Consider the following 12,345-nt stretch of genomic DNA (forward strand, 5'->3'; position numbering starts at 1 on the left):
ATGCCATAAAGCATCTATAATTACTAACATTTTGTTGATCAAATATTAGAAACTAAGCTTATAGTAACTATAAGAAAGTTTACCTGAACACAATAGGCGCTGGTACACAAAACTTGATAAGAATTTTCTTAATGTTATTATGCAACGTTTTCTCATCCAAATACCAAGATGTTTGATCGTGTGCCGAAGCACCTGCTGTAGGGTCAGGAGCACCACAATAGCTATTGATGGCATTTGGTTGGGCCGACAATAGTTCGTCCAAGAGTGATTGTGCAGTGGGTAGAATTTGTTGTGGTAATTCGCTGATAAGATATTGAGCAAATTTTTGCAATTGATCTCGATGTAATCGCGACAGGGATTCGCTAACTGGTGCTCTTAGGCAGACTTGTGTCGGCTGAAAATGTTTAATAAATTTTTCATCGTTTTTCTTTTAATCTTTGTATACAAAATGTTACAAAATTATACAAATTTTTGTGGGAGATAGAAGACAAACATTTTATTTTGGCGAACTTGTACCAACTGACGTCACCTTTTAGTACTAGAGGATTTTCATAATAAGAGTCGTGTATTTGTTTTCTACCGAACAAGCGAACTAATGGAACGGATTGACGTCACTAAAAACCTCGTTACAAGGAGGCTATTGGAACTATTTATGAAATTTTAGAGCATTCTGAAAATTTTTCAACTTCTTGCGCATGCCACGTTGTTCATGGTCGCAACTTTGAGCACATTCTGTGTGCTTAAACTTGGCCACTGTAGCTTATATTTATTATCGGATTATCTTCACAACATCCCGTTAAACGTACTTGGCACTGGAAGATGATTTCAACAGAAATACACTTATCAAGAACAAATGTTTGCCCTCTTCCTTATTCCTCGTTAAAATTTGTATAGATAGTTTGGCAACATTCCTTAAAGATGGTACAATCAATATCAATTGTTTACCATGTGTATTCTATGAAGACAAACAGCAACTACGTGTGAACACCAATAAGCCTTGGAGGAACACGTACAGTTGCACGATGTGATTTTTCGCCGATCAAAAGTTACTGCTACATTAAAAACAGATGAAGGTACCAATGACGGATTCACGCTGGCGCTTAGGTGGAAACCTATAGAAAAGATTTATATATATATATATATATATATATATATATATATATATATATATATATATTATTAAATCTAATATACATGCATATACTTGCATCGATATTTTTATTGTTTGCATTGAATAATTTTATATTGTCTAATTATTTAGAAAAAAGAAGAAAAAGAAATTCTTTCTCTACATAACGATGTCAGCATATTCTAAGACAAGAAATAAAAAAAAATACGTCACAAAACAAGTCAAAAAAAAAAAATGAAATAACAATAGATTGGTTTTCGTTCGATGCAGTACAAGAACAAATTAGTAGTAGCATTTAACTAATTTGTTGATACAACCTGTGTTTACTGCTTGAGGTCATTGTTCAATAATTATGGATACAGTTGAATGACTGTCCGATTCATTATACATTGTGATTGCGACAATGATTAAATGAGCATTAATTTCAACGGTAGATAGGTCGAGGAGGATCAAATCCATGACTTTTATTAGAATAACCAAATATCAAGCTATTTGTCTCATGCTACGTTTGTATATTATTTTTCTCTTTTTTTTATTCGTAAAAATATGTTGGGGTATTCGTTATACGGAAAAAGGTCGGTAAACCTTTTGTATCGTAAACAATAATAAATAAATGCATACAAACGAATATAAATATCGGAATAAATGAATTAAAGACATTTTATATATACGACGCGAATTTCATCTATTATTTTTTTTTTTGTATAGATCATTTTCGTTATACGACGTTTACCTATTTGCAAGGGATTCTTGACATTTCTCGTACGATAGAATTGTTCGCCAAGTTGAAATTCGGTAGCGCTGCCATTTGCAAGGCAAGAATAGAGTCTTATGTCTTCCTCGTTATCGGGAAAACTCCAGAAAGCTATCCTCAACTGCAATTGTTCCGGCACCGGTGGATAAACGTGTTCGACCAACTCGAAGGGTATATGTGAAGCGACGCATCGTGCCGCGAGTTCACACAACGTCGGCACTGGTGGATCATCTGAAAATAAAAAGTCCTATCCTTATTTAACATACATTATCAATAACTATCTATAATACATTTATAAAATTACAAATATATAAGTCAGTATTACTTATATGTGTAGTGCATGATTAATAATTAATCGATAATACGTGTACGTGATTATACACACCGAATGGAAAGAGTGGATTCGTACGACGACTGTTAATGTCATGTAAAATTAATGTTTGCAATATTTTTTTATAACTTTTATCTCTAGTACGCCACTTATAAATTATTTTTCTTTCATTTACTAAAACTTCAGACATTTTCATCCGTAACTAACATACATATATTCGAAATGATTCAATATTGTCTACTAACGATGTATTACTTATTTGAAACAAGATTACAAGAAGCTAAGGCCAACCAAGTAGATTTGTAAATATTTTGATCTTATATCATTACATAATTTAAATGATACGAATTATCACCTGTGAGATCTCATTTTTGTTTTATCTAATTTATATCTAATTAAAATCCTTTAAAAATAAAATACTAATTTGCAATAAATAAAATCTATATCAATTTGAAAGTTCAGTTAAATCGTCTGACGATCAATAATGTGTTTTTAAAAAGAAAAAAAAGTAATAAAAGAGATCTTGATGGGTATTCAGAAAATGATAAAGTGGGGATGATAGCGTGCTACTACACGGAATTCAATACACGATCGATGCGAATGCGTAGAGGGTGCAACTCCCGCTTATCGGTTATTTCATTGCTTTTTATTATCATCATTATACCTTAGCAAGATATTATCGTGTCTTGACCATTTTAATGCGCGTGAGGCAAAACGAAATAATATTTTTTATTCGAGATGAACGATGAAAGGGGTTGTTAGCTTTGTATAATCTCATTATTAAAATTATTATTTTCTTTTCATATTTATATGAACACAAATATATATATTTGAAAACGATTAAATTGTATAATACGAATCAGCATTTTTCATATTTGTTGCTGCGCAGACCAATAAATTTGTTTGTAATTGTATTGCAGTTTAAATGTTTATACAGAGGTGTGAGTCAATAACTGTCTAATGGTATTCGTATTTTTATGTGTTGCATTGTCAAACAATCATGCATTAGTAATTGTATTTATTTTATTTTTATGATTGTAATAAAATAGTATTGGTATTACTTTTGGCAATGGTATTTTTTGTTATGTTAGCGATTCTTTCAAGTAATAATGCATTAATATTTGTGCTATTACTCTTATTGTTCCTACAATATACATCCTATTTTTACAAATGTAATAAGAAAGTTTTGGATATCTAATAAGATAATATTGGTATTTTTTGGTGCTGGTTATACCGTCAAGTGATTATGCATTAGTATTTATGGTATTCTGCTTATTCTCTCTACGATATCCGTCCTATCTTTACGGCTGTAATAAAACAGTTTTGGAGATGTAATAATACAGTATTGGAATTTTTTGATGCTATAGCTATACTATGAAGTGATCATACATTAAAATTTCTTTAGAATTTTGTTATTTATATTCAATTTATTTATAAATTTGTAATAAGGTTTTTCTGATCGGATTTCAAATGACATTTTTGGGTTTTCTTTTTTTTCATTTTCACTTGTACAATATGTTTCTGTAGTTTTGCCGGTAAAAAATCCCGTCCAAGACACCTCGTATATGTTTACGTGATCTATATTATAACATCCCGATGTTATTTGATACCGTTAATGAATGACATAATTAATTATGACGTTCGTTACTGTCGTCATGCAATTATGATCCCCTGCTACCGAACATGGGCTACCGATATTTCACTAAAATCGGAACTTGATGCATGATCGATGCTCCTCTCACGTACTTCCGTTCTAAACCCTCATTCGTTTCTAAAGAGAGCAATCGAAATTTCCATTAGTAGAAGTGCGTCGACATCGAAATGGCATTGTTCTCTATTAAATTGGTACAGGATAAATTGCAGACGTTTGTTAATTGCATAATGTCCTGATTATTTTGATTGAGAATGAGATTATCATTTTATTGTTATTCAAATGATTATATTATATTTTTTTTTTATTAATTACATTATTACTTTTTTCGAATAATTTTATTTTCAATGTAATAAAATGCAAGTTGTCAATATTCTTATTTAATTTATTACATTTATTATGTATTCTAATAAAAAATAGGATTGTATTCATAACATTAAATCGAATTCAATTAAATAATTAATATTTATTCGATCAGAATGTTTATTATAATAATATTATAATAAAAAACAATGATTTATTATATTTATTATAATAATATTATCATAAAAATACTGATCGCGCGCGTTTGTCCCCCAAATGTGTAATTATTCAAATTAATGCTAATAACCAAAGTTTGATTATAATAAAAAGATTGTTTTAAATATAATTTTATACAAATTGATCGATTTAAATGAATTATAAAAATAATATATTTGTGATGATAGCCAACTAGTTTCCATTGTAATAATAATTTTCTAAAGATATATTTAGGTATGTTTATTTGGATGAAATTTTGATTTTATTTACAATGGATAAAATGTAAATAAAATGTTCAGTTAGCAATCACCCTCTGAGGACTTTTTTTTGCGTTAATATCATGATATTTGTACGAAAAGGAAACTCGACTCGGAAATAAATCTTTCGCAAGGGGAAAAGGGAAAAACACAGAGGGAAGCGAAGGAAGATTCATGCGCGTTTACGCAAATACGAAGTTATTAATCCCTCGGCTTTCGCAGGAAAATAAGGGGTAGGAAAATTTAGACGGAGATCTCCGTGATTCATTGGGGTTGATGCAAATTTCCTCGAATTATGGTAGAAGGAAACGAAGTTCGACCGTCTGCGGAAAGTAACATCCGGATAATCATTTTATTTGATGAATCAACTGCATTCTTCCATTACAAACTTAAATCCTTTCAACTCATACGTCACGTTAGAGACTGCTGTATAAATTTCCAATAAAACTCCTACGTTAACTCTGAATTAACAAACAATAATCATTTGTTATTGTACCATATTTCTTTGTTTGATTATTTTTATTCATTTATTTTTTCTTTATTATAAGTCTTGTCGAATATTAAATATTATTATTTATTTTAATTCCTTGTATTCATATGTTAAAATATCAAACTTTTAAATTAACAGTGTCGGAGACATTGTCTTGAATATTTTGTTAAAAATATTAAACGATTGATTTTCGTTTAATAACAGTTTAGTTAACTACAATATTAAATATTTGAATATTTTATTTTTAGTCCGATCGCAATGTGCATCAGTTCGATTAATTTCCATTCGGTGTTCAGTTACTGTGAAATATACAATGTTAAAAGAAATAAAAATGAGAGGCAAGAGAAAAATATTCGTATATAATATAATTGAAATATTTTTCATATATCTCCGGAGTATCAACAAAATTTTTGTCATTTCGATATAGAAAAGACTATTTTTCAAAGTTATGATCGTTTAAATAAAAATGTGCTTAACTTAACTACCTAATAGTTAGTACTATTTTATATCTAAATAAACAATACAATTTTTTATTTGCTCTGTCTGTTACAACACTGAAGTCAAGTAGTTATGTACATAATAAAAGTTACAGTAGTGCAAAGAGGTGTATTCTTGACATTAAATCCCCAAGACTAAATTTCAAATACCGAAATCCTTACGTTGAAAGCAAAGTTCGAAACGTTTGTAAGAGAGTTATGAAACTCGAATTGGTATTGGACAAGGCACATGACCAGAAGAAATGACAGGTGGAGTATAAGGTTCTTTTATTTTTTTTATACACAGTGGTGGGGCCCCAGAAGTGGTGAAAATAAGTTTCGGTCATCCAACTGCAAGCAAAGGTGGGTTGACAATATCATCAAGAACGCAGGTGTGACCTGACTACAATTCACATAGGACTAAGGAAAGTGGAATGATGGAAGGAAGACTTATACCTAACAGTAAACAGAAATAAGCTTCCAAGAAGCGAATAAATGATTTACAATTGCATGAACAATAACTATGCATTCTTTAACTAGGTCAGGTCTGGATGTATTGTTCGATTATAAACATTAAGAATTCTTTAAGATGCTTACTGTCTACTATCAAAGAAATATTTCTAATAATAAATCAAAATTGATCTACTATCAAAGAAACATTTCTAACAATAAATCAAAATTGATCTACTATCAAGGAAACATTTCTAACAATAAATCAAAATTGATTCTAAATTTTGATGTTAGTGTATAGCTAGTCCTCAAATTATCCTTCTTTGATATTTTGTATTCCTTACTTCTGTTCTTCATGTATTCATTTATAAAAATCATTCCCATATTCATTATCCCCATATAATAATCATAATTATCTTAATCCTCGTAATCATAATTCCTTATTATATATAATCATAATTCATTGCTTTTATTAACATAATAAGTTTCTTCATTACTTCGATAATGGTTTCGTTTATATTCATTGAGGTCTTCATTGTATCTATTAAATTCTTGCCGCTGTGTGTATTATTAACTGACATTCTTTTTATTCCGCACCCATAATGCTTGAACGAGAGAACGAGGGTCCTCATTTCCTTGCTCTGGATATTTTTACATTAATCTTTTAAAAGAGATCTGGATAATGAATATAACATATACATAATAGATAATATGTATAGAATATATGTGTTTATTGTCTTGTGATGTTTGATCGCGAATTTTTGTTACTATAGTGTTCTCATAACGTATTCGACAGCAGTCTTTGTGAATTTTCACATACACAGTGTTGATTTAATATAGAAGATACTAGGGGGCACGTTGATAAAGTGTAATTATCTGAACACTGTGTTTGTATACCTCGATCAATAATAAATGCTGTAAATTCATTTTTCAAGTGAAATTTCTTAGGGAGAGTACCGAAAATTGTCAAGTGAAACAAAAAGTGAAAGGTTTTGAAGGGAACGCGTTATTTGAGTAGAGGGTAGTAAAGAGAGAAACGGGGAAATATCGATCGGCAAGACTTGTAGGAGATGGTAGGAGAAGAGATACGAGACACACAATCTCACATTTGGCGGTACAAACAATTTCAAACTCGACACGAAAAGTGCAACAATGACATTGATAAGAAAATGATTGAAACAATTTTTTATTCATATAAAAATAAAGAGTAAAATGAAAATGAAACCCTATTCGATAATGAATATCACATGATTTTTATGAATATAATCTCTAAAAAATCACTTTCATGGGTTATCACGAATGTAGTTGAGAATTAAATATTTCCTTGATAAAAATAATGAGATTATTTTTACAAATTATTTCTCTCTCGGTATATATATATTTTTTTTTTTTTTATAAACATATCCACCGAGTAAAGTATGATTTATTTAACTATATCAGAAATTTAATTAAAAATATTTATTATATGCTCGATGTGTATGCTTTTAATAGTAGACTTTTATATCATCAAGTTTTTAATAAAAATATACTTTGAAAAGAAAAAAAAATATGATAATATAAATAATTGTAATAATATAATAATAACCAGCGTATGTCTCCGAGGACATCTTAAATCTGATAGGTAAGGTTCTCTTTTTGTATAGTTGATAGTTCTTACACGGTTGCTGTGCCAAAGCCACGCCAAAAGTGCGTCGCGCACGCCTACTACGTTACCTTTTATGCGCTATTTCCCGAACGTAGAAGGTGGCGTTCTAGGGTGAACAAGAGGGAGAAGGGTAGAGGGTTGACGAAGCGACGAATCGGAAACAGACCCACTTCTTTTCGATTAAAAGGCTTAAAACCAAGCGATGTTTTTGCCGCGATTTCTTCTCCCTTATTTTATATGATAAATCACGATTTCTATTTTATTTCTTAACGTCTTTTTCTAATTCTTTCTTTTTTTATTGAAAATCAAATTTATTTCATTAAATGAAAATAATGTATATATAATAATATAATATTATTATAGTTATATATATTATTCTATAGTATAATAATTATAGAATAATATATATAACTATAGAAATATAATAACTATAATAAAAATAACGTTATATAATATATTAACGTTACGTATATTATATTATTATATAACATAATAATATAATATATTTTATAATATTATAATATTATTAAATATTATTAATAAATATTTTATAATATTTATAATATTATTATATAATATAATAATAAAATAAAAATATATTAATATTATTATATTTTTAATAAAACTAACGTATTATTATGTTACTATTATTATTATTATTTTTATTCTTTATAAAGAAACCAAGAAAAAAGAAAAAAATAGAGAAATACATTTTTGTTCAATACATTGAAACGTATTGTTATTTAAAAATGATTTTTGAAAATATAATAATTGTATGATATTTCATTCGATCAAATATTTTTCAAAATATTTCAAAACGGTAATGGAAATATTGTATTTTTCGTTTATTAAATATAAACGTTGGTTTTTATACCGTTTGTGACGCGAGTTTCGGGAAAATTCCAAAACATTTAACGCCATTTCAAAATCACTGACGCGTTGTTGCTAAGGGATGGGGAGGGAAAAAGAAGAAAAAAAAAATCATTTGACAAGTCCTTTTTTCGCTTGATTTGTAGCGACAACAAATTTTTAAAAACGTTTCTCACTGGTAGAAAAAAAAAAAAAGAGAGAGGAAACAGAAAATGAATTTCACAAAGCACAAGGGTTCGTTCACCGACCTCGACGAACCGATCGATATTGCGGCCAGTTTACAATGTAGAAAGCAAGCGGACGAATGAGAAGGTACACTGTACAGAAAGAGAGAAAAAGAAAAAAGAAAGAGAGAGAGAGAGAGTAATTTCAATATTTTTCTCTTTTTCATTCCTCAAAAAAACAAAAACAAAAAAAAACAATAAAAAATTAAGCAAAAACACGGTAAAATTTCTATGGAAATTCTGTTCGACAGTCATTAATGTATCCTTTGTTGAAGAATTTTTTTCTATTTAATTTTCACATTATTAAAATGAAAAAAAAAAAAAAAAATTATAAATATTTGTACAGCACTAAAACTTAAAACACGCGTTCTTCTTCTAATTTATTTGATCACGTGTTTTTATTATCAAAGTTAGATAATTAAATTGAAATTAAATTATTATTTATTACAATATCGCACGCAAACAATTTTTTAATTTATTCAGAAAAAAATTATTTTTTTATTTAATTATAATATAATAATAAATAATAATAGTAAAAAATAAAATATAAATAATAATAAATAATAATATTGATATTATCTATTGTAGAAACTTTCAAGAATATGTACAAATTCATTGTTTATAAAAAATTATTTAATAAACTACAATTTCACAACATTTTATTTCAAATTGATCGGTGTACGAATACTTTTTACACCCACTATTATATTGTTTATTGTTATGTTTATTATTCGATAAAATAATTATTTTTTTTTATTAGAAAAGAATTAACAATAGAAACATTGTAAAACATGTAATGCTAAATCATAATCCTTAGAAAATTGTAATTCTAACAATTGAATCGTCTTTCTTCTATGGGTTCTACAATTAATATTAACTCTGACATAACGACTTTCATTCATACTATCAAATGATTGATGAACAATAAGGTCTTTCTTAGAATGAAACGCTCTCTACTCGTATTAATATTTCATTTCGATTCTCTGTATAGATGTAGATATTCATGAATTTCAGGGACTTCGGTAACGTCTTGATTGAACGATTGTTACATCCACCTACTACGTCAACTTTACGAAGATTAATGGGATCGCTTTATCTATGAGGTACGATGAACATTTTCTTTTAACTTCGAAAAGATACATTTTCCTTTAAGAATTTTATAACAACTTTTTCTTTTTCATTTCTTTCATCGCTCGCGTACTGGGTTATATATAAAATATAATATACAGACTTTTATGTAACTAATGATACAAACGAGCAGGAAGTAATTATACACACAAAAATATGAGAAAAATGAAAATGTAAAATACAATTTGTTTATTCAGATTTGAAGAAAAATAAGTTTGAATATTTGTCAAATTTACATGCGATTGATTCTTAAGATAATATTTCAATTATTGGGTTGTTCGGAAAGTAATTTCGTTTTTTTTGTAAATGTGAAGACAATTTTTGCTTCAAGGTTAAACCTAGGCCTTTAAAGTGGTCATGAACAGTTGCATTTGATAAATTTAACCTCTCATCGTTCTCATGTGTTGTTATTTGCCATTATTGTATCAACTAATGCCATTATTGTGTCAGGAAAAAACGAAATTACTTTCCGAACAACCTAATGTATAATTATTAACTTTAAAAAAGAAATAATTTAAATTACAATTCCATTTGGAGTGTATAAATTAGAGAAAGTTTAGTATAGTATTTATTACATTACTCGTTGTTAAATGAACTTTTAAAAAACATTGTGTAAAAAAAAAAAAACAACAACAACAACCGACAATGTTACAAATAATCCGAAAGAATTACAGGGGTATTTTATACGTTTAAAAATCAATTAGAAGAATTACGATTCCCGGAGCAAAACTTAAGAGGTTCGATGTAATTTAGTTGTGTTTACTTTATTCGTGGGAGTAGGCAATAGTAGATTGGGGATAAAAGGAAAACTTAAAACACAGGCTGTGCCGTACATAGAACTTCATTCAACATCGTTCCCATAAAACTTTCACGACATGGATAAAATAACAACTGCTTTGTTTTTCTTTAAGTAGAATAGAACGGAAGCTTATTAAACAAATAACCTTTTTCTTACAGAATTTCAGAGTTTACGAATCAATCAAATTTATAATATACTTCGTTTGACTTTTATTGCATATTATAATAAAATTAAAAAAAAAAAAATATTAAAAATAAAATAAAATCAGAGTTCGATGTATTTTGTTAGCAACATGAATTTTTATGCTTGATATTTGCGTTTACATTTATTCGTATATCAAAAAAGTGTAATTTATACGATATCCTAAACACACAATAGCATAAGGTAAGGTCTATGGGATTACATAAAACGACAACCCTAAAAAAAGCAAGTCGAAAATATATAATAATCCTTTGCTACAACACAACTATTATTTGTTCTCACTATACGTAGTATGACGAGGAGAAAAAGCAAAAGGGAAAATCACGGTAATGAAGTGAAACGAATAAGGTTTAGGTTCTTGTCCGAAGGAGATTAGAAAGGACGAGAAGAAAAAAAAGACTTAGGTTAGTCAGCATTTTCCATCACCTAATCTCTCTTTTTATATTTTCCTTTTTCTTTTATTATTTTTCCCCTCCCTTATTCGACCTAAATAAAACACATCGAGTAGGCTTTATTCTGGAGATTTTTTTCTACTTTTATATTATTGACGATGGAAGAAGGTTCGGAGATTAAAGAAAAAATCATTTGGAAAGAAATATTTCTTCTCAAAGTCTATTACAAATTTTCTTATCTTCCATTTTACCCAATTTTTTGTTGGAAATCATCTTTTCTTGGGTTTTTGAAAAGATCAATGGGGACGCGTTCAGGCGTGTGTATGAGTTTGAAAGTAATAATAGGGTTGATTAATAATGAACGTATTTATTGATTGTTATGAAGGGATCAGCATGTAATACTCGATTTTACTAATTACAGTTCAATGATAACCGTAATTACAGACATGAGTCATATCGAGAATGTAAGGTGTACGTAGGTATTGGGTTACCAACAAGTTTTATTCGATTACCGTATAATTATTTTTAACCTCTCTTTAACGTTACGGTTCTTTGAAGTTATATTATTACGCATTTGTATTGTATTTAATATTTTGTAATTAATTTTATTGGGGCAAATAATGAATCATCACTAAGTACAGCGAATATTTTTATAGATTTTCTCAATTTAATTTATATATACTAATATTTTAATATTAATTATACTACGAGGAAGAGTTGACAAGTTTTAAGTTTCTATAGAAAAAAACGTGTTTTTTTTTTTTTTTTTTTTTTTTTTTTTTTTTTTTTTACATATGTTAGGCTCGACATATTTCAATTCACCCGTATATTTTAAAGTTAATATAGTAAATCTATTATTTAATCAAATAACTGCATTCGACGCATATGTACGTCAATCCAAAACTTTATTTCGATGCGGTTTTAAGGTATATATACACTAGTTGCGTAAAATAAAAATGTCACTTGTTGGTATGTTTTATTTATATTATCAATAAAACTGTTACGAATTTTATAACAAAAAAAAAAGAA

At 28.2% G+C, this 12,345-nt stretch overlaps 1 protein-coding gene across 16 annotated transcripts in view; it reads right to left on the minus strand.

Annotated features, from left to right (window-relative positions):
* Dora (zinc finger SWIM domain-containing dorado) overlaps positions 1-12,345 on the minus strand; it is a 54,730-nt gene that overhangs the window by 16,797 nt on the left and 25,588 nt on the right. For 14 of the 16 annotated variants that reach the window (XM_089171381.1, XM_089171386.1, XM_089171384.1 and 11 more), the window contains exons 3-5: positions 1,863-2,130; positions 946-1,112; positions 84-394 (exon numbers count right to left, since the gene is read on the minus strand). In XM_089171381.1, the coding sequence (XP_089027507.1) occupies positions 84-394; positions 946-1,112; positions 1,863-2,130 (746 nt within the window). The remainder of the gene's footprint in view (positions 1-83; positions 395-945; positions 1,113-1,862; positions 2,131-12,345) is intronic. The other 2 variants (XM_089171387.1, XM_015334583.2) reach the window with 1 other exon arrangement.

The sequence above is a fragment of the Polistes dominula genome, unplaced genomic scaffold (assembly GCF_049000335.1).
Source record: "Polistes dominula isolate Pdom_NZ unplaced genomic scaffold, Pdom_raw_medaka contig_31, whole genome shotgun sequence".
Classification (NCBI taxonomy): Eukaryota; Metazoa; Arthropoda; class Insecta; order Hymenoptera; family Vespidae; genus Polistes; species Polistes dominula.